Source organism: Chelon labrosus (assembly GCF_963514085.1).
Source record: "Chelon labrosus genome assembly, chromosome: 14".
NCBI lineage: Eukaryota > Metazoa > Chordata > Actinopteri > Mugiliformes > Mugilidae > Chelon > Chelon labrosus.
Genome location: NC_140347.1, coordinates 22,026,410 through 22,054,086, shown reverse-complemented (window position 1 = coordinate 22,054,086; position 27,677 = coordinate 22,026,410). Strand labels below are relative to the sequence as shown.

At 41.4% G+C, this 27,677-nt stretch overlaps 2 protein-coding genes across 2 annotated transcripts; one reads left to right on the top strand and one right to left on the bottom strand.

Moving 5' to 3' along the window:
- The first annotated feature begins 853 nt into the window (after positions 1-853).
- Positions 854-6,384, top strand: LOC311499494 (proteasome subunit alpha type-6). Its single transcript, XM_084560487.1, has 7 exons — positions 854-1,022; positions 1,929-2,023; positions 2,701-2,782; positions 4,945-5,100; positions 5,188-5,366; positions 5,517-5,611; positions 6,184-6,384. Exons 1-7 carry the CDS (start codon positions 947-949, stop codon positions 6,239-6,241), a joined length of 741 nt encoding a protein of 246 aa, XP_084416613.1. The 5' UTR covers positions 854-946; the 3' UTR covers positions 6,242-6,384.
- Positions 6,385-7,493: 1,109 nt separating this feature from the next.
- nfkbiaa (nuclear factor of kappa light polypeptide gene enhancer in B-cells inhibitor, alpha a) lies at positions 7,494-10,218 on the bottom strand. The gene is made up of 6 exons (XM_084561053.1): positions 9,931-10,218; positions 9,239-9,344; positions 8,907-9,114; positions 8,705-8,793; positions 8,327-8,587; positions 7,494-8,213 (listed from the first exon to the last, which is right to left on the bottom strand). The coding sequence occupies exons 1-6, from the start codon at positions 10,161-10,163 to the stop codon at positions 8,184-8,186; spliced, it is 927 nt and encodes a 308-aa protein (XP_084417179.1). The 5' UTR covers positions 10,164-10,218; the 3' UTR covers positions 7,494-8,183.
- Positions 10,219-27,677: the final 17,459 nt, after the last annotated feature.

The following is a 27,677-nucleotide window of genomic DNA, read 5'->3' as shown; positions in this document are numbered from 1 at the left end:
ACATACATTGACAAAAACAAACATGCAAAACGAACAAAAATACATGATAACAAAAACATTAATCATCCAACCTCTATACTGCATTCAGTTTAACAGTGTAAGTGTATGGTTGGTGAAATATATGGCAGTTAAAAGTGAGTGCATCTCTGGTTCTCAAGGAGCCAATGTTTTAAATGAGTTTTAAAAGTGTAGAAAGTAGGACACTCTGTAAGTGTGAATGGCTGTCTCTCTCTCTTTTTTTTAGCCCTGCGATAGACTGGAGACCTGTCCAGGGTGTACCCCGCCTCTCGCCCAATGACAGCTGGAATAGGCTCCAGCAGACCCCTGCGACCCTTAACAGGAATAAGCGGGTATAGAAGATGAATGAATGAATGAATATTTTTATATTATAAATAGCATTTGTATGAAACTGGTTAATATAAAGTTATTGGGAACTAATTTGGATGCTTGGTTGAGTTAAAACATATCCACCTGTCACCCATAAAGTTGGAATACAATATTTCTTACCTGTGAGTGTGATTTTTATAAATAGGAATAAAAAGGAGAATGTGTCTGAAAAGAAAGTCATTTCAACTTTATGGGCAACAGTGTAAAACAATTATTTTAGGATGTCATACACTTACATTAAATGTAAACTATGAGCTTGCAAAGTAGCTAATTACAACATTTGTCAAATAAATATAAAGTGCTATAGAGTAGTCTAGTATAAGTAAAAAGCATCACATTGTGCCATAATAACTATAGTAAAGTTTATTTTATCAGAAACCAGTCACAGAAATGGCGCATTAGCCGTATTTGTGTCACCATGGAAACAAAAGCGGGCCTCTCACACCGGATGTAGTTCGCGTCCCTTCGGTTCAACTTCCGGGCAGAAATATTGTGCATGAAGTGAAATCTGACTGCTAATTCATTTGGACGAACTTCTCGGCCAACTTAACCTTGTAAAATGTCGCGAGGCTCGAGTGCAGGGTTCGATCGACACATTACCATCTTCTCTCCTGAAGGCAGGCTCTACCAAGTCGGTCAGTACGGGGATTTGTTTAGAGAAAAGCCGGTTTGCTGGCTTATTTGTGTGCTAGCTAGCTAAATGCTCTGTCATGGTTCGCTTAGCCCTACATCTAGCTGATAAATAACACCCCGCGAAAACGAAAGTGGTGTGAAATGTAACCACTAAAGTACTGCTAATGTTGTCTGAGTCGTTATTTTACGTCTACTTTACCGGCGCTACCATCAAACAAAACATAGCGAACCAAAACAGCTAGCTGGCTGTTAGGCTAGTTAGCGTTGTTAGCATTGGAGTCAAGCAAGCTGATTCATTGCTGAAGCAGTCAACTTGACATTTAGTCAAAATTAACGACTTTGGAAAGTTGGTTAAATGTGTCTTTGTGCTATATTATATTCAGCATTTACCATGTTGTCTCTTAGAGAAGCATTTTGTATGTTTTACGTGATAATTGCAAGTGTTGGCTGGACGTGAAGGGAAAGTCAAGGCTACAAAGTTAGCGGTTCTGTTTATTGAACTGATCCAGTGTCTTAATAGACATGGACATAGACGTAACTCTTGTTTGGTGTCATCTCCTGCAAGAGACAGATCCCCAAGTTCCTTCTCCAACAAATTAATACATTTTTATATTCACTGAATTGTATTGTATGTGTATGTGTTCTCTGATACATTGCTTTACATCCTGCCAGTTCACTGTTACCAATAGTTACTCTCACAGAATCACTTTGGAAGATCAGATGACACCTGGTAACAGTTTTCTACTTGATGCTCTCACTTTCCAGATGAGCGAGACAACGATTTGTTCATTTTGACTGTGCTGTGCAAAATCAGTGCATGCAATCTGTGTTTGTTGTGTTCCCATACTAAAGTTCATTACTCTTGTCAGAATAAAATATAAAGACATCCTCTTTGTCTTCTCTTGCAGAATATGCTTTCAAGGCCATTAACCAAGGAGGACTCACGTCGGTAGCTGTCAGGGGGAAGGACTGTGCAGTTGTCGTAACACAGAAAAAAGTACCGGTGAGTTGATGCCAGGCTGTTTCTTTCTTACAGGTGCATGAGCTGTGTCATTGACTGAACACTACAATGGATGTTAACTCCTACTCTGAGGTGGATACAAGATGCATCCACCTGCACCACCCCCCATATCTGAAAATGTTCATTGTGAAGTTAAATGCTCCGTATATGTGGATTTATTGCACATGATGCTGTTTATTGTCATTAAAACCTGATATGATTAATTCATTTATTATTAAAAGTTCTTGTAGTCCTGTGTCCATATTTGTACCAGAGAATTTAAAGCTGCTCACGTTTTATTAATGGCTCCATCTGTAAGAGGACATTCATTGAGTCGGTATGAAAAAGACAGATGTGCGTCATATTTTCAAAGCCCAAAGTGCAATCTTATTTGGACAAACCAGCTTTCAAAACACTTACAGTGTATTTTGTTTTTGTTTGCATAGATTGTTCTAAACTGGCTTCACATATGATGCATACTCTTGATTACTTGCTTGCTGTCAGTGGGACAATGTGACATCTAATGCCTCCATGTGCATGTTTATTCGGATCACTTGAGTTATTGAGTTAATTAGGTATTATTTGGAAAAGTAAAGTCAATCTTGTTAATACAGTGATCGCATCAAAAGATGAATGCATTATTGGGTGTTCATTCTTTCTTTGTTTCTTCCATTAAACAGGACAAGCTTCTGGATTCCTCTACAGTGACCCACCTTTTCAGAATAACAGATAATATTGGATGTGTAATGTCTGGGATGACGGGTAAGAAAAATGCTCCTGATTATAGAGACATTCAAGACAAGGGCAAATACACTAATCTGGATAATTTTTGTGTTAAAAGCCAGTGATTTATCTCTTTTTGCCTTATTGTAGTGTTTGTTAAAACAATGTTGAAAATAAAAAAGATTCAAAGCATTTAAACCATATGTTTAATTCAAGGATTCAAGGAGTTTTATTGTCATTACACACATGTTGGTGCATGAGGTGGAACGAAATTAGTTACCCTGGTCCCGGTGCAAGCCAAAGCAGAAACAGTAATGGTAAAGTGTAAAAATAGAATAAAATTGGCTAGGCAAGTAAGTAATATAAATATAGAAAATGGAAAACCCAACAATATACAGCGGTATGAAGCCATGCCCCATAAGCTGCTACTACCTTTCAAATTAAGGCATAAAAAAAACAAAGAAAAGGAAGTAGTTGAAAGACAGCATGTCACATTTTTAAACTGAGCCTCTTTTTTTGTATCTGATGCAAGTGACACCCTTCAGAAATGTCACGACCGGAAAAAAATTGGTGACAGATCAGTTGTACAAGGAAAATCATATAGAGTGTTTCTGAAGTAAAGATGAGAAGAGGTTCATCACTTTGCAAAGACAGCAAGGGCAAGTTCAGCTTTAAAAGAATGACGTTTTCAGGTTGCATAGAAGAAAAGATTTCATCATCTACATGGTATTTTGACATGGCCTGAAAATACACTGGAATCTATTTACACAAGGGACAAACTGAAAACCGGTGTTATGGCTGTGACCTTCAGGTCCATGGGCAGCGCAGATGCAATAAAAACGGATGCAATACAGAAGTGGAAATCCCTGCGTAGGCTCAGGAATGCTTTCGCCACTGAGCATAGTTTGTGGCTGCATCCACAAATGCAAGATATAACGCTACCATTCAAAGAAAATGACCAACAAGATCCTTGAGTCACTGCCCCCTCTGGCCCCAAGCTCAAGTGAAGTGGAAAACTGTCTCGTGGCCTGACCAATCAAATTGTGAAATTATTTATGGTCATAAGGACACTGTGGCCCCCAGGCTGTAGAGGAGAATGACCCTTTAATTTGACCTGGAAACCACACCAACTTCCTCCACCCACAAATTATTTGTGGCGGAAAGTTCAGAATTCATCATGACAAGGATCTGCCAGGTCGGTCAAAACATTTGGGGGGGGGGGCCTCTATGTGGTGATGGACAGAAGAGTAACTGCAATCGCATTGCACGTCATCTGAGTTTCAAAAGCAAGCGGCTGATGTTGTGGAAGTGCATGTGGCATGGGTAACTTGCACATATGTGAAAGAAAACTATTAATGCAGATCAATGCAAACAGGGTTTGGAGCGATGGGTGCTACCATCCAGACTGTTTTTTTTTTGTTTTGTTTTTTTGTTTTTTTAAAATCAGGCAGGGCCTTGCATATTTCAGCAAGACAATGCGAAACCACATTGTGCCTGCAGTACAATAGCATCGCTCTGTAATTCAAAGGGTGCTAAACTGGCCTGCCTGCAGTCTACGCCCGTCACTCATTCAGGACACACAGTGGAGGAGGCAAAGAGCTTAGATCCAGACATGAATGGGAAACATTCACTCTCAAAATCACAGCGGTTGCCCTCATGGGTTCTCAAAACACTTGCAGGGTGTTGTCAAACGAAGAGGTTATGCAACACACAATGAAAAACACTCCTTAAACCGCTTTTTTAGAACGTGTTGCTGGCATCGTATTGAAAATGAATTTTTTTTATTAATACTTTACCATTTCTTTGGAAACAGGGTTGTAAAAAAATAAATAATCTAATTTAGACGTTAAAAACGTAGTGGCCAGTCCATTTACACATGTTCCTGTTCCTACTCAGAGGCTGCATATTCAGTTTTGTTCTCTAACTTTCTATTACTGAAACGTTGCATGGGGCTTTCTTTTAGGAAACACAGCACAGTACTTCCTTCAGCAGAAAACGCTGCACGTTTTGGCTACATGCGTGTGTTTCTCTGTCACAGCATTTACGGTAGCTGGTGGTTCCTCTTTCCAAGCAAGTGTAACTTTTACCCCGAGAGCAGCTCTTCATGGATATCACTGAAACATTACGTCAGAGATGTGAACAAGCAAAAAGGCAGTATGACAATTAACGGCTTCTTTTCAACACAATCTGGTCTCTTGCAGCTGACAGCAGGTCTCAAGTCCAGCGAGCTCGCTACGAGGCGGCCAACTGGCAGTACAAGTACGGTTATGAGATTCCAGTGGACATGCTGTGTAAGAGAATTGCCGACATCTCACAAGTCTACACGCAGAACGCTGAGATGCGACCACTGGGCTGCTGTGAGTGCACTAATTCATTTACAGACAAATACACTGTGTTAGTTGGACCAAGACGTCACTCGTTGCCCCCCTCTGATGAACCCGCAGGTATGATCGTGATCGGCATAGACGAGGAGTACGGCCCCCAGGTGTACAAATGCGACCCGGCAGGCTATTACTGCGGCTTCAAGGCTACCGCCGCCGGAGTGAAGCAGACAGAAGCCACCAGCTTCCTGGAGAAGAAAGTGAAAAAGAAACTGGACTGGACCTTTGAACAGACTATCGAGGTAAGAGGAAAAAACTTGCTGATGCAGCACAGGTTGCCAACAGGAATGCGAAAGCAAACGGCGCGTTAAGTGGTGGTTTCCAAGCGCTGTTTTTATAACTCCCTTACGACGTAAACAGCCACTGAGCTACTTTCTTCTTCTCCTCTTCAGACAGCAATCTCCTGTCTGTCAACCGTTCTCTCCATTGACTTCAAGCCCTCTGAGCTGGAGGTGGGCGTTGTCACAACACAGGACGCCAAGTTCAGGTTGGTATCATTTGGCCTTTTCAGATGAGCATAGCTGTTGCCATAATAACGTCTGTGCAGTGTACCTGGCACACTTAAATCACTATGAGCTGGCCCTTATTATTCACATTTAGAGTGCCGTTTGTTTAAATTCTTTCGTTTGAGCAAACGTATTGTCCTGGTTAAAGAAGAGACATGTCCCAGCTGTTTCTGTTCACGTCGATGGAATGTGTAGTTAGCTTTCAGAGGAGGTGCACATCGGGCACCTGTCGGTATCTAGAAGCCCTAGAGGCTAACAGTTAGCTAGCTAATTGCCCGCTAACCCAGTGTAGGGAATTCCAAAGCATAATGAATAGATGAGGCGACAATTGCGTAAGACATAGAATAAAATTGAAAAAAAAAACTAGTCTATTAACCTACTATTTCCTCCACCATTTCTGAGAACGTCACAACTCTTAAACGACCCTATTTGAAGGCAACATGTCAAACATAACTATAGTCAGTCAGCTGATGTGCTTATCAATGATTTGCTGCAGATGGTTAATACAGAGTTTTCACATCAGCATCATCCTCCACCTTTTTTCTTTGTCCAGGATCCTGACAGAGACCGAAGTAGACGTCCACCTGATGTCCCTGGCAGAGCGGGACTGAGCGAGCAGAGACGCGTCACCCGTTGGAGCTAGAGCATGATGGGATACGCAGTTCCCAGATGGAGGCTGGTGTTTAATCTTTGTTTGCTGTACATTTACCCCCCACTGTTTCATTCAACAATAAAAACAAGTTTTTGGAGTAAATTACGCGTGATGTTTTTTTTGTTGTTTTTTTTTGCATGCGATGCAATTTTGCAACACATTTCTAGTAAATACCGTGGACATGTATGTAAGCTTTCCACCCCCGGTAAATGAAAGCCTCTGGTTTTGTCCGCATCGTTGAGCGGCAGAGGTAAATGTTTATGGGAACCTGAGCCGATGCTGAGCTCTACCTCTGCGCTTCCTGTTGTGGCTGTGAATGCACAAAAATCACATGACCCATCAAGGTGCCGTGGAGAGCTCCTTTTACTACCCACGGCCACGAAGACCTGACTTGACCTCAATTTCTCTACATTTTTACTTTCTTTTTTTTTTTTCTTAAACACATGTCAGAAATAGATTAGTGCAACTTGCTGGAAATAGAGAATGTAAATGGTTTCTCTTTGCAAAGGGAAAATTTGTTCCCCCATGATTTCAGAATGGTTTTGACAAATGGGCTCTGGTTTAGTCTTCCAGTCAGTGATCCCATCCTGCTCAGGTTTTCGTCATCAACATGATCAGAAGTGATGCTAACATGTCATGAACTAGTCATTCAATTTGTTTTAAGACCATTTCCTATAAGACATTACTTTTTGCTGTCGTCACTTCTTTCTACAGCAGTTTCAGAATCACAGTTGGCTTTTTTTCTTCGAGTAATGTTTATAACTTAAGTTTCCAGTGTCCTCAAAAAGTCCTTCACTCATTGGGAAAGCTCCCTGTAATCCTGCTGAGACCCATAGTTCATGTTTATAGCCCAGGTAACGCACAGTATACACAACTCTGAAACACAGTCAGTCTGGGACTTCTTCTGCGTCATGTGTTACTTCCAGGTTTACTTCATACTGGGAAATGGTAAAAAGCACCGGCCTCTTTGGCGTTGGGGGGGGAAAAAATTCCTGAGTTAACATATCTTATCAGCTAACAGACAAATCTTGTACTTCCCAGACTCCGTCTTAAGTTTCCTGGAGACAGTGACACAGCGGTAATTGGAATTCACAATTGTGGCGCCCAAGTCTATAAAAAAAATAAAAAATAAAATGCATTTCCTCCTTTAGAATGTCCTTGGTAACCCTACCAGGTAGTGCTGCTATTCTGCTGTAGCAGTCTGAGGGAAGGGTGGAATATTTAAGCACATTATGTTCCTCTTATGCCGCCCAGGGACTTTCAGCGCGGTGACTCAGACCTGGTGACCTCGCCCAACAAAAGGAAATCCCATACTCTTCCCAGGGGCTGAGTGTGATCTTTTTCTCTTTTATTTTTTTTTTTTGTCTGTGTATCTTTCACATGTCTGGGTCGTGACTCTTCCGCGTCCCTTTGTGTGAACGAGAGATGATGTTTGTTCAACGGTGCGGAAAGGCCACAGACGATCATCATATGCTTGGAAATTCTACTCGTGACTCAGCTGAGTAAACACACCAGTCAAAGCGCTTTTATATTCATAGACTCTTTTTATTTTGAGCATTTATAATAGTGTTTAAATTCACACTTATGCACAGGTAGAAAAATAATAACTCTGTATTTACAATATATTACACATGTCTGGTATATACACTGTCAGATATACAGTAACGCAAGGACCGCCTGGAGGTCGTCGCCTTGTGGTTTCTTTGGTGCAGATCGTTCTGTGATCTTGAGCGGACTTGACCAGACTGGACGCCATCTTCATTCTTGTTTGCGGTCTCTGGGCCAGCACCTGTGGACCTGGACGGGGAGGGGACACGTGACCGATCTGTCCCCTGTTAGGGGGCCGCGGTTCGGCGAACCCTGTAGCAGCTTCTTATTCACACCACCAGTGGAAGTTGTTTTTACTTTCCAAACTTGATGTCGTCATACAGCTGTAGGAGAGAAAACAAAACCACATTAGAGACTTGTACTTTGAAGATCTGAACATATGATCTCCAGTGATAATTAATATAGATGGCGGGGCTGATCTGAAGCAGATACTGACCTCGTCGTCAGACGTGTCCAGATCCTCCATATCGCTCTCGTCCGATTCGCTCTCGGGCAGCGCCCTCAGCTCCAGTGCCGTCCTCTCGTACAGCTGGCACCGGATCTCCTCGTTCTGGCGCCCGTAGGTGAGGTGGTATGGCGCGAAGCCGCCATAGTTCAAACTGTTGACGTCGGCGCCGAGCTCGACAAGGCGACAGACAAGAGTGGGGTTCTGGAGGTCCACGGCCAGGTGCAGCGCTGTCCGTCCACTGCACTGTTCCTACAGGGAAACAACAATAAAAAGAGAACGTTAGGTTCCTGCATGTGACTTGGCTTTTTTCATCTGGACATGCTTTTTTAGAGAAAACTGAAGTCATTCTGAGTTAGTGACACCTACCTGTGCATTGATGTCTGCACCCAACTGAATGAGGCTTTCCACCAAAGAAATATAGCCGTTGATGGACGCCAAGTGGAGACAGTTATGTCCTAGGAGGAGAAAATGAGGAAAGTTCAATTAACAAGCCAGTCTGAAATCTGCTTACATCTATATACTTAGTCTATTTGTTGGTATGGGTGTTTTGTTTTAACTCAATGCTTACCACTGTAGTTGGGGAAGGACAAGATGGAGGTGAGGTGGCGTTGGCAGTTCTGTGTGATGACACCAAAGCAGGCGAGGGAGCCTCTTTTACAGGCGATGTGGAGAGCTGTGTTCCCGCTGTCGTCGGCCAACAGTGGGTCAGCACCGGCCTTCAGGAGCCTCTCCACCAACTGGGGCTGCTCTGTGATCACTGCTAGATGGAGGGCAGTCTGTCGAAAACACGACAATAACATATGTTAGTTGTCTTGTGTGAATGAGGAAGAAGGTCGTTTTTTTTTTTTTTTTTTTTAATTCTCTGATAATCAATCATTTGTGATTGACTTTGGTTATTACCTGTCTCTGGTGGTTCTGTACATTGAGGAAGGGGTGGTTGTGAGACAGTTTGATCATCTGGAGGGCATGTTCAAAAGCTTCATGAATGATGGCCAAGTGGAGAAACCTGTGGGGAGGGGGACAAAAAAAAAATACAGAGAGGTTAGGGTTAAAATAGTGCTTTTCAAAAAACGGAGAAAAAAAAAATTACGCGCGGAGGAAGTGGTTCCAGCCAAGAAAGAAAGAACAAAGCCGAGCAGTGGAGCGTTTCGCAAGAATGGAGTTTTGTCGGGTTATTTCCACCAGTTGTGGCTTGACACATCTGATGCTTTATCAGTTACTGGCAGCGGGCCAGGGACTTTCCTGAACGCGCACGGTGGACTTTAGCACCGCCCAGACTGCGCTCTCAGCCAAAGCGCGCACACACACACACACACACACTAAAGTGCGCAGTGTGCTGCACGCATATACACAACTTTAAAGGCCTCTTGTTTTCTTGCAACTTTTAACATTTCCATGCCTATACTTTTGCAAGTTCTCATATTTTTTTTTCAGTGCATTGTATTTAGAGTTTTTAGCAGCGCTCTTCTGCAAAGCTCCGACTCCATTTACGCAGAAATGTGAAATTTGCAAGTGCGTAACTGCAGTTAATTATTTTTTTTTTTTTTTTTTTTTTAAAAAGACAAAAAGCAATCCACAGAAATTCCACTTACGTGTCACCGTCTTCAGTCACCGCGGTTCTCCAGGGCTCGAATTCCTCCGTGTGATCCTCGCTTGTGTTCACAGTCATGTCCTCAAACTCGTTCACCAGTTCGTCCTCTTTTAGGGAATCCAGGCCGCTGTCGAAGCGGTCCTCCTGGCAAGGCAACATTTTCCCGTGCTTGGGGTCCGCGTTGTCGAGCATATAATCCATTTGGTTGTGGTTAGGAACTCTATGTACGTCCATGTTGACTCTGCTACTGTCAGAAGCAAACAGCTCCGTGTCTCGTTCTCTCCAAAGGTCAAAGGAAGAGTGGTGCAGCTGAGGGAGGCGCACAGGGTTTTACTAGCACTGTGCTGGGCGGAGCTTGAGCGGGGATTTCCAATTGACTTATCTTAGAAAAAGCTAGGGAAATCACACCGGGCTGTGCCTTTGTGACAAAAAAAAAAATCCCCCCCCAAAAAAGACACTCAGAATGAAAACTTGTAGTTTCCTATTAGACACCTATTTTCACCTGTGATGTAGGTTAGGGGACAGAGTTCAGTGAATGAGGCATGACTGGCATGAATGAGAGGGAGACGGCCCCTGACTGGCTCTTGAAGAATTCCCTTCTGCACTGGGGAAATTATCTGTATCAACCAGCTAAACCCAAGCAGCACTGAACATTTTTCCTTTTTGTCACCGCTGGCCAAATTTAAACGCAATCCAAAGATTTCTGTACGTTAGAGTTTATCTCACTGAAAGTAGCCTCTGTGCCCACACTTTTAACCGCTCAGCGCTGACATATAACCTCTGAATACTGCCGTTATCGCCGGCATGCAGCCGATAAATCTAATTTAAATGCACGTCTTCGCTTCACCTTGGAGTTATGTTTCATCTCTTGCACATTCAAATGGGTGGAATACATTTGAATTCATTGAAATGAAATGTGTTATCAAGAGCTTGTGCTTCTATATTTGCATGCTGAGCTTTAAATGTCATCTATTTTGGTGCACATCCAAAGCCTTTATTAGTATCACCAGTTGACAGACACCTTCATATTTTTATTGCTAATATTTATGTCCATAGGCGTTTTTAAAAATACATTAAAGTGGGATTTACGCGTGTGAAAACAGTGCACATGGTGTGAAACTGATAAAAAAAGAAAGTCAAATCCTGGCATATTCAGGGGACATACAGGGGAAGGTGTCAGGATTTCCACATTACTATAAGTACAGAATTTACAGCACAAGGTGGATTTATGCAGGGTGCCGAGTGCAGAAGATAGGGGGGGAAGATTCTCAAGTTTCCTCATGGAGTCTCCCTCATGATAGCAACACAATAGGAGTTTCTGGACTTACCCCTCCAACTCTGTGCGTGCTTACAATAACATATTTCCGATGGAGGTAAAATCCTGCACAAACATGCTTTGATCCTGGGAAATTGTGTGTTCCCCAGTCAGTAGCATGACTCTACTGAGATTTTTGGTGGGAATTTTACATGTTTTCCTTTTTTTAATGTCATATTTTAACATACTGTCCCACTCAGGCAAGTCTTAAATGGAAAGTTCCTTTCGGGTTGCACAACCTGGTGGCAGAGGTGCGTGACAGAGCTACCTGCCGGTGCTCCCCTGACATTTCACACAAAAAAAAAACCAAGGATCACCTTTGTTTACACAATGGAGGGCTTGGTGAAAACATAGCAACGGTATCCAACAGCAGTGAAGCATTCACACCTCTGTGGGGCGATACTCAGCAGGGATTACATGATACAAACCCAACGTGCATACGCATGTGCGCGCCCAGCAGGGCTGTGATATCACCGTCTACTCTCTCCTCGAGCATGAGCGTCTGTGAGAGTGCGTCACATCAAACAAACGTCACTCGTGCAAGCACACGCCATCTCCTCTCCGTCGAATTCCACACATTCTTTCATCCATGCCAAGTATCACAAGGAGGACTCAGGGGACAAACTGTTCTCGCAGCCCTGTGCTTTTCCCCCTGTTGCCTAGATCGTGTGCTTGTGTGTATATATGGTCAGACATTTACCCCACATGGGAAATACTGGGACTTCCACTTTGCATCTCGAGATTTTTTTTCTTCTTCTTTTTTTCATAAAGCTGTGCAAGCGCGCTTGTCTCCACTTGCCTTGTGTTTTCGGCTGGTTGCCATGGACACCAACCACCGAGAAAGTGGTGACGCCAGTTCATGCTCAGTACATTGTCCTACGTCTACATGTTGGTAAAGCACCCCTTATCTGACTCAGTAAAGTGCCCCAGGGGGCATCACACCCTGGTGGGTCATCTGACGGTGCATAACACAAAACAAACTTGTTTTGCTCTACTGATAAACCCCCAGACACAAATAAGTTGTGCCACTAGAACAGAATTGCCTGTTTATTAGGCAGAACAAGGTAAAACTAATGCTGTCTAATATCACAGCCCTGCACTCACTTCTGCAACATAGGAAGGCTGTAATGTTCAGTGTTTTTAAAGGATTTAAGGTAATCTTATGATTAAATGGGAGATCATTTTTATTATTATTTTTTTTTTTCATTGTTGTTTAATCACCGAAAATAGGAATGAATGTGTTTTTGGCTTAGAGTGAGCCATCCATATTCCTCATAAGAAATTAGTCTGATTCTACAGTGCCATGCTGCCATGCTTTTCTATGGTAGCCTGAAACTGACAAAACAAATACTGGTTCTGCAGTGTGGCTTTCATGCTGTTGTTGTTGTTGTTTATTTATGTATTTTAACATACATTTTAACATAAACCAAACATACAGCCCACGGGCCAAAACTGGCCCGCCAGAGGAACTAATCTGCCTCTGAGGGAGGCGGCATGAATTTGCAAAGTGCAAAATGTGGAAATTACATAGAAGACTACTAGTGTTTGGGAAGTTTCATCAAGCATATGGAATGTCCTGTGTTCAACATGGTTCCCAAACACACCATTGTCTTGTGTTGTAAATGGTATGGACAGGTGTTGATTATGTTTGATTAGCCTACTAATGATGTTCAGGGTAACCCACCGGGTTTCCAGGTGGGTGGGACTGAGAGCAGAAAGATGGAGCGAGAAAGAAAGTCACCGCTAAAACTTAGTTCAATAAGCTATATTTATTTAGTTAGTGTGATTTAGTTACGTTCCTGCCTGCACGACTTTGTGTATTTGTTTGCTGGATGCTCAGTGAGCATGGGGAATCCTATTTAATTGATGCTAAACCGTGACCACACTGTGGACTGTTGCTAGCTAGTTGTCGTGCTAACAGTATAAGAGACTTGTTCTTACCAAACTGTATCTAACAGCACTCTGCGTCCCAGGAACTGTGAGTACTGTTAAGACACTGTGAAGTGGATTCAAAATGAGCTCCAACATGCGTGCCAATGGTTTGGTAGCGTACACTAATTAGCAGGGTTTTATTATTAAGAATCTATTCAAAATAAAAAAAATTTGTCTTGATATTAAATTCAAAGGTGGGACCACCTGGTCAAAAATAAATGTTATATGTGCTTCTAAGTACACTATATTACCAAAAGTATTCGCTCACCTGCCTTTACTCATTCTATGAACTGAAGTGCCATCCCATTCCTAACTCATAGAATTCAATATGATGTCGGTCCACCTTTTGCAGCTATTACAGCTTCAACTCTTCTGGGAAGACTGTCCACAAGGTTGAGGAGAGTGTTTATAGGAATTTTTGACCATTCTTCCAAAAGCGCATTGGTGAGGTCACACACTGATGTTGGTCGAGAAGGCCTGGCTCTCAGTCTCCGCTCTAATTCATCCCAAAGGTGTTCTATCGGGTTCAGGTCAGGACTCTGTGCAGGCCAGTCAAGTTCATCCACACCAGACTCTGTCATCCACGTCTTTATGGACCTTGCTTTGTGCACTGGTGCACAGTCATGTTGGAAGAGGAAGGGGCCCGCTCCAAACTGTTCCCACAAGGTTGGGAGCATGGAATTGTCCAAAATGTTTTGGTATCCTGAAGCATTCAATGTTCCTTTCACTGGAACTAAGGGGCCAAGCCCAGCTCCTGAAAAACAACCCCATACCATAATTCCTCCTCCACCAAATTTCACAGTTGGCACAATGCAATCTGAAATGTACCGTTCTCCTGGCAACCTCCAAACCCAGACTCGTCCATCAGATTGCCAGATGGAAAAGCGTGATTCATCACTCCAGAGAACGCGTCTCCACTGCTCTAGAGGCCAGTGGCGGCGTGCTTTACACCATTGCATCCGACGCCTTGCATTGCACTTGGTGATGTGTGGCTTGGCTGCAGCTGCTCGGCCATGGAAACCCATTCCATGAAGCTCTCTGCGTACTGTACTTGGGCTAATCTGAAGGTCACATGAAGTTTGTAGCTCTGTAGCAATTGACTGTGCAGAAAGTCGGCGACCTCTTTGCACTATGCGCTTCAGCATCCGCTGACCCCTCTCCGTCACTTTACGTGGCCTACCACTTCGTGGCTGAGTTGCTGTTTTTCCCAAACGCTTCCATTTTGTTATAATAGAGCTGACAGTTGACTGTGGAATATTTAGGAGCGAGGAAATTTCACGACTGGATTTGTTGCACAAGTGGCATCCTATGACAGTTCCACGCTGGAATTCACTGAGCTCCTGAGAGCGGCCCATTCTTTCACAAATGTCTTGTTTCACAGTCTGCATGCCTGAGTGCTTGAATTTATACACCTGGGGCCAGGCCAAGTGATTAGAACACCTGATTCTGATCATTTGAATGGGTGAGCGAATACTTTTGGTAATATAGTGTACCTTTGTGATAATGTATTTCCTGGTAACTAGTAGGGAACTATGGGGCTACAGTGGTTTTGTTAATTTATGGGAGGCTGAGCTCTCATGGGCAGCATAGCTGGATATGAAGCTAACCAGGTCTCTCTGCAGAAAGAGTCATACATTCTAACTGCTGCAACACACATCCCAAATTTAGTACTCTAGTAGAACCGCCATCCGTTCACCTCCCATGCAAAGAGTGATTACTAAGAATAGTTTCGAGGAGGTTTACCCACCCACCTGTAACAGAGCGCTACAAAAGTAATTGCTATTCCTAATTTATCCCCTGTTTTAGTAAGAGTAACAGACAGTACACAACATCCAGAACTAAATGTCAGACAGCAATAAAATTGCACTATAAAGAAATTCCAGGTTGTTCATAAAATGTTTTGTAAAAGCGTAGCTAATTAACAGTAGACTTTACTTGTTCTTCTTTGCTCTAAAACAAAGGCAAGCATTTGGAGTTGTCGTTATTTACAGGTTATTACACTGTAATGTTACTGGTCCGGCCCGCTTGAGACCCCTGAACTGTGGCCCCTGAACTAAAATTAGTTTGACACCCCTGATCTACACGTTTGGAAGATAAGGGTGAAGGAGGGGTATTAAGTTCTCACCACTAGAGGTCACTAAATCATACACACGCCGCCTGCCCATCCTCCCTGATATGAATGGGTGGACATAACATTTGAAATATCATGTAGTACAATAAAATTACATTTCAGCACCACCACAAACTGCTACACAAAAACTGATAGCTAGCCAAGAGGCATAATGTATTTCCAGGCTTTTGGCCCACTTTAATTGGGTTTCTTAGGCTGGATGTGTACATAAGAGATAACATAGGACTTTATTTATCCCCGTGGGGAAATTAATTAATTATATACATAACAAACTGAGAGTACGGTCAATCACAAAAATAAATGATTGGACACACATCTTTGCTAAATATTGTCTAATGTTTGTGAAAACAAATAAGATTTATACACTGAATCTTCTTCAAAATAAAATTAAAATTGGTGTTTTAGTTTAATTTGCTAATTTTGCAGAAACATCGCAGAAAAAGAGGTTAAAAATACTGTCGATGAAGATGTGTAAAATTATAATACTGAAATTACTTCGTGTCTAATTCGTGAAACTGAAACACTAGTAATTTCTGGAGCACATGTATTATTGTCACTTAAAGGAAGAGTTTAGCTTTTTGGGAAACTCTCTTATTCACTTTCCTGCTGAGAGATGAAAAGACTGATAGCGCTGTCATGGTCATGACACTACACAAATATTAGCCTAGCTTGACTAGAGTCACAGCTAGTTTACATAGGGTGACCAGACGTCCCCAATTTCCGGGGACAGTCCCTGTTTTGGGTGACCTGTCCCCAGCTAAAGCTGTCCCCGAAAATGTCCCGAAAATGTCCCCGATTTTAGCGTTTTATGAATGCTTGCGCTGCTATTGACATTGCAGACAGAGCTCCGGTAACTGACGTCACCCTGCACCAGCAATCACAACGCCGCCATATTGGCAGGAAAGCGCACTTTTTGAATTACTCTTTGGTTGACAACTCCGAGCAACTAACTAACTTGTCCTTACATCCAAAAATCGTTGAGAGCTGTTGTGCCCCAGGATGCCAGAATAGTCGGGGACAAGCAAAGGGGAAATCGTTTGTAGGATTCCCAAAGATACTGCAAGACGCCAGATGTGGATTACTGCAATAAAACGCACAAGAAGCGGAAATGGAGCAGTGGGATCCCTCAAGAGACAGATTTCGCTTGTGTAGCAATCACAGAATCCAGCGTTTTCCAAGTGTAATGTCTTGTTCATTTCTTTTCATAAAAGCAAGTTAGGCTAATGTTTATAATGTGGATTACACGTTCGAAAAAAAGCACACCTGGAGCATGATGAAAGTCTGTGATATACAATCTGTCGAGTTTTGCCTTGTACTGGTCAATTTCTATCTGTTTAAAGTGCGCTGGCTCCATTCATTTTTCCTCAGTTTTCCTGTCAATATGGCGGTGTCAACACAAAAAGTCAGGTGGCGCCCGGAGCTCGAGCCGCCTTTGAAGAATAAGAAGAAGAGCAGAGTGCATTGTCTCCACCGACATGAATAGATGGCTTGCCTCATGGCTTGTCTACCTGTCACATTCCGGACCTTGACTCAAGACTTGAGCATTTTCGTGGACCTGTCCTGCGTTGTGGTATGTGTGAACTGATTTATTTCGTGTGGGGTGGGCTGGCCCTTGCCGTGATCAAGGTTTGGCTTGCGGTAGGTTATGTTACTAGTGTTGAGTCACTAAATTCCAATGTAGCTAACTTGTTTTCTTACTTTGTGGCCACTCTTAGCCTACGGATCTCATGCTAAATGTACGTGTTATACAGCGAACCATGTACCACTCCTAATGTGTTGTATTGTAGCTAGCTAAAGATTATTGTAGCTAGCTAAAGATTATTGTAGCTAGCTAAAGATTAGGCTACCATGTGATTATATTAGGCTACTCTGGGTTGAGTAGCCGGGTGGCCTGAGGATAGAAGCTCTTCCTGAGTCTCTCTCAGGAATGAGACTCGCTGCACTTCCCTGACTGCAGCAGTGTGAAGAGGCAGTTTTTTTGGGTGACAAGATAAAATAAGTAGAAGAGCAAATAAAAAGGAAAGAATAGGTATATAAGTATATTACTAAATTGTATCTCATTTCTTGTGTTTTACGTATTTCACTTTACTATTACCTGTGTTCTTTCAGTTTTGCTTATGACCTTTTCTGCTCTTATTCTATCCAGGCCTCCGCGGCTACCATGCCTGATTACCATGGCTGATGGCTCTACAGACAGAGGAGGCCTGTAACCGGACTCCCTGACCAGAGTTCACTCACCTCACACACACACACACAAACACACCCACACACACAATGTACTTACACATACACCTACGTAACTATACACACACACCCCCTGTTTTATTGCTCTATTACTACTACTGCTACTACTATTACTTTATTCCTTTATTACGCTTAGGAAATGCTAACAACAATTCTGAGATGTCCCTGGATTTCATTTCAGAAATCTAGTCACCTTAAGCTTGCAGCACCTCTAAACCATGTTATACAGCCTATATTATTATTTTTACAAAATAAAAATCGTTGAAATGGGCTCATTTGATCTTTGAAGTTGAGCTTTAAAGGTGTATGTGCCATATTTTGAACTTTGGATAGAAGTAGCTGTGTCTTCTACCTTTAAGCTAAGCTACAGATAACTACTAACATTTTTTTAGTGACAGAAGATGTGTTAATTGTGGAGCTCTATGTGCTAAATGTAGCATTATTCATTCATCTTCTGTAACTGCTTGTCCTGTGAATGGTCTTGGGGGGGTGGAGCCTATCCCAGCTGTCAATGTAGAATTATTTCATTTTAATTACTTATTCATCACTGTTCCTTTTTTATTTCATTAGCCCTGCTAGCTGTTTCCATCTTCCTTTTAGCTTCCAGCACTAGCCACATAATTAGCATTCAGACGTGAGGATGATATTTATCTGCTTGCTTTCGTCAGGAAAACGAATCTGGCACATTTCCAAAACGTTTCAAAGTGCAGCTTTTAAAAGAATCACAATTTGTTAATAAAATAAGCAGGAAGGATTTTTTTAAAATAACTTTTATCAGTCTGCAATCTGTCATTTGTATGACTTGAATGTCACACCTTGCTCAGCCGTCTAAAAATAGCTTCAGCTTTCCAGATATGCGCAAATCAGTCATGACAACTTCCCTCTCGTTTCAGAAGGAAGCTGCCTCTCCGTTATTACAGTAATCACTGGGTGGACCACCTAAACCTGCCCATGTCTTGTGTGGGCAATGTGACACAGCAGTTTTACGTGCAGAGTTGACACAATCTACACCCACTTCATGTTTTCACATTGTGCGGCTTTACGTAAGGAGGAGTGTTTCACTGTGACAAATGTACACATAGCTGTTTTCCATGACTATTAAATAATAGGGTGTTTGCTGTTTAATAATGTGAGTCAGGCTGTTTCTCTGTCAGAGGGACTTCACCACAAGGCGTTTTAATGGAGTAATGAGGAGTAGATATGAATTAATAGTCAGTGACCTTTCTTCTTGTGACCTTATCCACTCAGTACGAAGGCACAAAAGTACAAGGAAAATCGCTGATCCAATAAGTTTCCCAGAACACAATGAAAAAGTAGTTCAAACAGGTTCCCACACCTGTTTCTCTCAGTATGTCACGTGATGCTCATTAGATTTTGTGTTTCCTCCTCTTTTCTTTTTTCTTTTTGTTTGCTTCTGAAACGCTGGTGGAAGATATCTCAGACTTGGTGTATTGATTGAAACTTTCAAAGTAAAGTGAAGAACTCTGAGATCCTCCCCTTCGTTGCCTTGGTTTCACGCTGAATGTGCAAATGCACATTTTTTCGGGGAAGTGTGGGTGTTTTTCAGAGAGGGGGTAATACCTTTATTTCCTTTCACAGGTATTCCCACGGTGTTACATGTACAAATACATGCACAAACACAAAGGGATTCATTTGATATGTTGTCCTACTGCCGTACTGCCTCAAGACATGTCTCACGGCCTTATTATCACATCAGGTTGTGGGTTAATTCTTACAGCAGCACATTAACAAACACATTAAAGGCCCGTGTCAACCAGATTGCTTGAAAACAAGTTTCCATTTACCTTTTTGTGCTATCTGGACTTGCAGATTATTTTGCATATAATTACTAATTTGAAGACAGTCGATTCTAAGCTACAGCCAGCAGCTGTTCAACATAGCATAAAGAATGGAAGTAAAGGGAAACAGCTAGCTTGTCCAAATTGTTGAAAAAAATTGGACAGACAGCAAGTTGTGGTTTTACAATCATGAGGTCAACAGGCAAACAGCTGATTTTCCAGGAAGTCCTTGCACATGCCAAGAAAAAGTTTCAGCATGTGACTCCTAAAGTAAGAAGTTGTTGTTATTTTTAAAAAATTCAATTTGCTATAAATGAGGTTTAAATAGGCTTTACTCTGTGAACAAGCCAGGGTAGCTGCTTTCCCCTATTTCCCTTCCTAATGCTAAGTTAATTATTAAAGCTAATTATTTACCACAGAGACGCAAAAACAAAAGCGCTAACCCTTACATGCAATCAAAGATACAGCTTTACGGAATATAATGTTGTCAAAAGAGCTGCAGGAACACAAGAGCAAGAGCTCTGTAATGCCGCTAGTGAGCGAAGTTTAATAAAATTTTACAGAGGTAAGCAGAGGAGGAATGCTAATGGTGGGGATTTACAAACGCTTTGCTTGGCCGCAATTCAAATACGTGCTGCTGCATATTGAACAAGCCGGAGATGTGAGAAAGTCTTTTGATAGTGGGAGCTGCACCAGTTCAAAGGAGATAAGAGAAAAGCCTCAGAGACCGACTTTAACTTTTCTCCTTTTTTTCCCTTTGTTTTTGATAGTCATTTTTTCAGTTGCAGGAGAAACCCTAACTTCTCGAGTGAAACGTAGATCATGAAAAAAAGATTATTTCAAAAGATTTCAAATATACTGATGTACGACACACATCCTGTTGCAAGCATGCTCTGAAGTCATAGATTTATACTGATTACAGATTGTCCTCAGAGGGCTGACTTTCATGTGAGTGCGAAATAGATAAAACAAGTAATGGCATATGAAGTATTGTGATCCTTTTCTCAAGTAAAAGTACCAATACAGCAATGTAAAAATACACCACTACAAGTAAAATACAGTATTAGCTGCAAGCTGTAGTCAAAGTATTAAAGTAGTACTGGTTTGGACCCTCTGACTTGTACCGTATGTTATCATATCTGACATCATTAGATTACCGAATAGTGAAGCATCGGTGTGTAAACTGCATGTTATAACAGAGCACCAGATTAATCATAGGGGCGGAGCAAAATTACAAAGATACAAGATCTTGGTGAAAAGTTAATGCAACACTGGATGGAAATAGATCTTGTGACATTGCATAAGCTTATCCAAACAATGACACACGCTTCAAATCAATCAAGCTTCAATCAAAGCTAAAGGCGATCCAATGAAATATTAGAACCTGTGACCTTTTTTTTTTTTCTTGGTGGCAACTTTCTTTTTGACTAGGTGCATATTAGAGGAAAAGGCCACCATTTGGTAGAATTGTTAACAACTAATTTACTGAAATATAACTCCAGATGCAGATGCTGTTTGACAGAAGCCAAAAGGACTGGAAACCATTGGTTTAATCTATACTGATGCACTGTAATTTAAAAGCTTGTAATACGATCCAGTGTGTTGAATCTTCAGCTTTGAAGTCGGAGGAATTTAATGGACTAGAAAGTATAAAGTTGCTTTTCTTATTAGATTAGTGATGGCAAGGGAATTCATTAGGAAATCTCCCTCGGAAATGAGATGTAGGGAGTAGCATTAATTGGAAATATTAAATTAAAACTACCTTAAAATAAATTGAGCTCCAGTACAGTCATGAATGGGAATTATGTGCAGGACTGACATATTAGAATGCATTTATTGTAACTAGTGTACCTAATGATCTGGCAAGTTAGTGCAAATCAACATTGTAATCAAAGTACTGGAAAATAATAATAATAATAATACTAATGGGGCAGTGTGTTCAAGCAGGTCGGTTTCTACATTCATTACACTCAATCACATTCACGGTTTAACAGTTGGATTTCCAATTTTAGCTAATCAGCTGTTGATCTTTATTAGAGTTATTAGAGATGGCAAGGGCATTCATAAGACAAGCCTCCTCTGGAATGTGATGGAGTGTAGGAAGTAGTGTAAAATGAAAATGCTCAAGTAATGTAAGAAAACATCTTAAAATTGTGGTTCTGTACAGTACGTATGTCTGTGAAGGTTCTCAGTCATGCAGGTCATGGTATATCCAAAAACATTAAAGAAAGGCAACTGGATTTGTAGAGTTTCTTGAAGACATTTCGCCACTCTGTTTAGAGAAGGTTTTTCCAGTTTGACATAGATGGCTTCCTTTACTCCTCTTTCAAACCATCCGCCTTCTCTGGCTAAGATTTGGACGTTGTTATCTGCAAAGGAGTGTCCTTTGTCCTTCAGGTGTAGGTGGACCGCTGAATCGTTTCCTGATGAGCTGGCTCTCCTGTGTTGGGACATGTGTTTGTGGATGCGTTGTTTGGTTTCCCTAATGCACAAGTCTGTACATTCCTTACCGCCCTGAACGGCATAAACCGCTCTGTTTTTGCCTGGGTGTTTTGTCTTTGGGGTGGACAAGTTTTTGCCCAAGTGTATTACCAGGTTTGAAATAAACTGGAATGTGATGTGTCCTGAAAATGTTTACCGATACACTAGCCACATATGAGATGGCAATGTTCTTCCTCTTGTTGTTCCCCTTCTCTCTGTCCTTTCTGGGATATCTTTTGGAGCCTTTGGAGCCACATGATATACAGTACAATATTTGTACAGTACTTGTACAGTACAGTACTTGTGTAAATATACACCGATCAGGCATAACATTATGACCACCTTCCTAATATTGTGTAGGTCTCCCCTGTGCCTCCAAAACAGTTGTCATGAGAGAATGGACATGGGCCTTCTGAGGGTGTCCTGTGGTGTCTGGCAACACTATGTTGTTAGTGGGGGGGCCTTTGGGTCCTGTGGGTTGAGGGGAGGGGCCTCTGTGGATCATCCCTTGTGCACCTTGTGCTGTTCTTCATGTTTTTTGTTTGGTTGTTCCTAAACCATTTTTGTGTGTGTTCCTGTGTCAGGCTGCATCCTGCTGGGGATAACTGCTGCCATCAAGGAGTGTTATTCCTATGGGGTGGGGGTGTCTGGTCTGGTCTGGTCTAGGTGGATGGTACATGTCTAAGTAATATCCACACGGATGCCAGGTCCAAAATTTTCCCAGCAGAACATTGTATTGTCACAAGATGGTCAATGTTATTTACTTCTCCTGTCAGTGGTTTTAATGTTGTGGCTGATCTGAGTACTTAGTTACTTCCTACCTTTAAAGCTAAACGAGGCCTGTACTATTGTGGGAAAGAGATTTTCCAGGGAGGGTGAAGACACAACGCTTTAGCACACTCTGGAAACATGCTCCTGACCATAAACTGTGACTCTCTGTTTGGTTCTCGTCTTGATTTTCTCCTATTTCCCTGCCTGCGAAACTTTACGATGTTGTGTCAGCGATGCACAGTATGAGACTTTGAGTATGAGAAGCGCTCCGAGTATTATGACATAAACCGCAAAGACAGCTCAGACTTTCTGCTAGGGCTCCGTACACTGCCCTAAATACAAATAAGAGCAGAGAAGTTTCCTGACACACTTACGGCTGTGTGAAAATGGATTTGACTGGCAGGGCGCTACACACACACCACGGAAATAGTGAGGCCACAAGACAGACCGCAAATCAACAGAGCAGAATCTGTCACTATTTCACGTTCTCTTATGAGTTTTTTCATTTGGTGTGGATCGAGCCGGCAGTCTTTATCTTGTCAGATGAGGTGTTACTAATATAACTTCTCATTTCATCTGTTGATAGCTGATTGTTTTGGTTTTTATCTAATGGTCCATGCTGGAACCTTTTACTCATAGTGCTATGGAATAATATTAATAATAATAATGACAGGAGCAATGGGATGTAGAAGGTCAATTTTCTCATTCATTTCTGTGAATCACCTAGAGTAGAGCTTTCACAGGAAGACTGGAGAGTGTGGCGTTTTTGGTGAAAGGCCAGAAAGAGCGACAAATGAACACAGACTGATGACGAACTGCCAGATCACCCAGAAAGCCAGAATATATTTGGCAATGACCCGTGGTCTCCGTCACATGAGGGGTTCACTTGAGTTCATCTAACCTGAGGCAGAAAAGTGTAGAAATTCTATTTAAAACTTCTTCCTACCCATCTCATCTTTAAACCTGTGGTCTTAGAAGGCATATACACCCCGTCTAGAAGCAGTAAGAGGAGAGATTCTGTCATAAAGCACAGACGCACCTCCCTTGATGCTGCATTTATTTTTGAAGTGATTCAAGTTTCGTTTGAGGGGGAAGTCCGGGCAATTGGGAAATTTTACATAGTAGTGATAGGAAAATATGTTTTTAGGAAGGTTAATAAGGCAAAGGTCACTGGGAGAAGGAAGCAACTGTCCAAGAATAGGTCTTCACATGTGTTCAATTTTTAGATCAGAGTCCAGAGGCATTATCAGGGTTAGTGAAGGCCAGAGAAACTCTGGTGTATGTAATCGCATACAGACTACAGTGGCAGTGTGTCCAGCAGAAGATCCTCAAGGCCCCGACACGCCAGACCGGCAGCAAGGAATTAGCAGTGATGCGGGTGGACTATAGTGTTGAGTCATGTTGCCTGTGCTGCATTGGGTCACAAAAGTTGCCCTTATACACACCACAAACACCAACATAGGTCTGTCTGGTGCCAACGGTGCTGGACACACCACAAAAACTAGGGTCACAGATGCTCACTGGTGGCTGACCGTCAGCTTGGTGTATCACGGCCCTCACAGCTAAGCAATAGATGTGGAGTTTTGACCAGAATGAAGAGATTTCAGTTTGGAAATCAGCTGGTGTTCATCCCAGTTTTTTTTTTTTTTTTTTTCCACATTTAGTAGTGCTGACACCATTGTGCCATTGTGATGGTAACAGATTGCCAGAATGAGCATTTGGAGGCCAGGTCAACACCTTGTGCCATTCATCTCCTGAGTTTTTCCGATACGCCAGCCACATAGGAGATGGCAGTGTTCTTCCTCTTGTTGTTCCCCTTCTCTCTGTCCTTTCTTTTGGAGCCTTTGGAGCCACATGATATACAGTACAATATTTGTACAGTACTTGTACAGTACTTGTGTAAATATACACCGATCAGGCATAACATTATGACCACCTTCCTAATATTGTGTAGGTCTCCCTTGTGCCTCCAAAACAGTTGTCATGAGAGAATGAACATGGTCCTTCTGAGGGTGTCTTGTGGTGTCTGGCAACAGGATGTTGTTAGTGGGGGGGCCTTTGGGTCCTGTGGGTTGAGGGGAGGGGCCTCTGTGGATCATCCCTTGTGCACCTTGTGCTGTTCTTCATGTTTTTTGTTTAGTTGTTCCTAAACCGTTTTTGTGTGTGTGTCTGTGTCAGGCTACATCCTGCTGGGGTTTGCTGCTGCCATCAAGGAGTGTCATTGCTATGGGGTGGGGTTGCCTGGTCTGGTCTAGGTGGATGGTACATGTCTAAGTAACATTCACATGAATGCCAGCTCTAAAATTTTCCCAGCAAAACACTGAATTGCCACAAGATGGTCAATGTTATTTAATTCTCCTGTCAGTGGTCATAATATTATAATGTTATAACCTTGAAAGAGCATGCTGGACAGGTCCTTGGCAAGCTACAAGGAATAAAGGGCACATTATTTTAGACTTATGATGGCTACACTTTGGACTATAGAGGAGCATGCCATTAAAAAGATTGGGTTAAAGTAACTGGAGCTGTGTTTCTTGTAGGAACAATATAATCTTTGAAATACCGGGGAGCTACAGACCTTTGTCACAGCAGACATTTTGACTTTTTGTCACAGTAGGGAAAGTACTCAGTATTAATGATGGTTCAGTTCCATTCAGTGTTCCTGTAAGCCATGGAAGTGAAAAAGCAGACCCCCCCAACCCCGTCCCCTCCCCCTTGTGGAAAGTAACCATCATTAATTCACCTGTGCTTTCCCAGTTAACTGATCAAATAAGCACTGAGCAGAGGTCTTGATCGCCCTCGGGTGGTTGAAAGGAGAATTGCAGCCAATGGCACTGTAAGTCTTTCTGGTACTATCAACACATGCACTAAAACTCTTAGAAAATATATGTCAGTAATCTAAATATAGAGAGTACATTGTATGAAAATCTATTTAGAAACTCTTGATAACTGATAGGATAACCAAACAGAAAATGTCTGCTTTGAGCCAATCCAGCTAATTGAGCTATTTCATTATGTTGATGGATAAATCATACCAAAACCCATTTTAGCATATAGAAATATTTTCATTTAAATTATCCACACTTCCCTAAATTACACAGAGATACGAAATACTATCTCTGTCAGTCACAGAAAAGGTAAATACATATACTGTTTTCTTTTCCAGCCCTGCACAAAATAATTAGATATACAGATTTCAAGTAAACAATCAATAACATTATTTTGCTTTGGTGTGTATTTATTAATTATTTATCATTTGGACTCAGTAAGATTAACAATGAAGTTTAAGTCTAATTTCAATTTAGTGTCCATCTCCTGAATATTTTAAATTGACAGCAACCTCTATTGTGTCTGTCTCTTATGCACTCATTTAACCACAACACACAGATTCTGGGTGTGACTGGTACAAAAGTTACTAAGCATTGGTCATGTAACATAATCGGACATTTTCTACCATTGACGCTCTGCAATGTTTTTCCAGTAAAACAGAGTTTCTGAACTCCTGCCTCCCCCAGTCTGTCCATCACTGCCACTCAGCTGCGTGAGTAAGTGTGCCAAGCTGTGACAGCTCCAAGCCTTGGGGTGCTGGAAGCCTCTCCTCAGCTAGCAGAGGCTTTCGAACGCCTCCTACAGCTGCACAGGCTGCTTCCAGTGCCCGAGTGTCTAGACCTGTAAGACTAACACGGTGACATGTATGAGTGAGCAGCCAACTCATATGATACCTCCTCTGTGGTGTGGTACCTGCCTTTATATTCAGCGTGCCTGCTGTTTGTTTGGTGTTTCCGGAGTCTTTTGTCTATATTTGGACAAGTAACCTGACAATGAAACAAAATTATTAAGGCTCAGAAGATATGACCACTGACTAACCTAATTATGCTGATAATCAGTAATCATCTACCAATATGCTTTATCAGGCAGATTTAAGTCAGTTAGAAGTGTTAGTAAGTCATTAATAAAGGGTTGGGTTAATTAGAGAAGTGATGAACTAAAAGAGTAAAAAAAAAAAAAACACAGCAAGTGACCAGATCAAGAGTTTATAGAGACTTTAAAAGTACTACTCATAATACAAAACGCAAAATACACACCATACGTTCACAAAAGTAAAAACAGAATCAAACTATTGCAGTTGAAACAGTAAAATGATGACTTGTTATCAGGGTTGGGTCAGATTACTTTGAAATGTAATCCATTACTGACTACAAATTACATGGCAATTTTTGTAATCAGTAACGTAATCAGTTGGATTACAAAAACATGTAACGTAATCTGATTACTTTTAGATTACTTCAATAAATATGCACCTTAAGTAAAAGACACCGTCACAGAATTGATCAATGAATTCTCTTTTTATTTTTCTCTTTTTTTTTATCTAAGAAAACTTTTTGCTCTCAGTAAAGCATTCCTTTGTGAATGAACTAAAAACTGTATTAACTAAAAACTTTATATTTATTACTAAGTACTTTCTTTACTCTGAACATATCCGTTTTTCAGATCATATCCTCATATCAACCTGTTTAACTCTTTTCTCACATCATATTGAATGTTTACAACTAAAAACATTCCTAAAACATTTTTCTATCTTTTCTCATATTTCTCTTTCTGAACATTTCTCATAACATATCCACAACATGTCTTTCAAAATCTCAAAATAAGTCTGTAAATAAGTCTGTAAACATATCATAGAACAAAAGTGAACATGTTCTTTTTACAACATATTAGGATTTTTTCACATCTAATGTTTCAAAGCTCATTCATCAAAGGTTTATTGATAAAATGTAATCAGGTAATCCCCAACAATGTAACTGTAATCTGATTACACAATTTTTGTATTGTAATCTGGGCTGATTATAGTTACTTGATTTTTGTAATCTGATTACGTAATCCAGATTACATGTAATCCATTACTACCCAACCCTGCTTGTTATTCACAAAACTACATTCATAAACACAAAAATAAAATCGATAGAATAAAAGCTACGTATACAACACATATCTAAAATATATAGTAAACATGAAAAAATAATTTAAATAAAATCGTTTTACGTAAATAATTATTACATTAAATAATTTCTGGG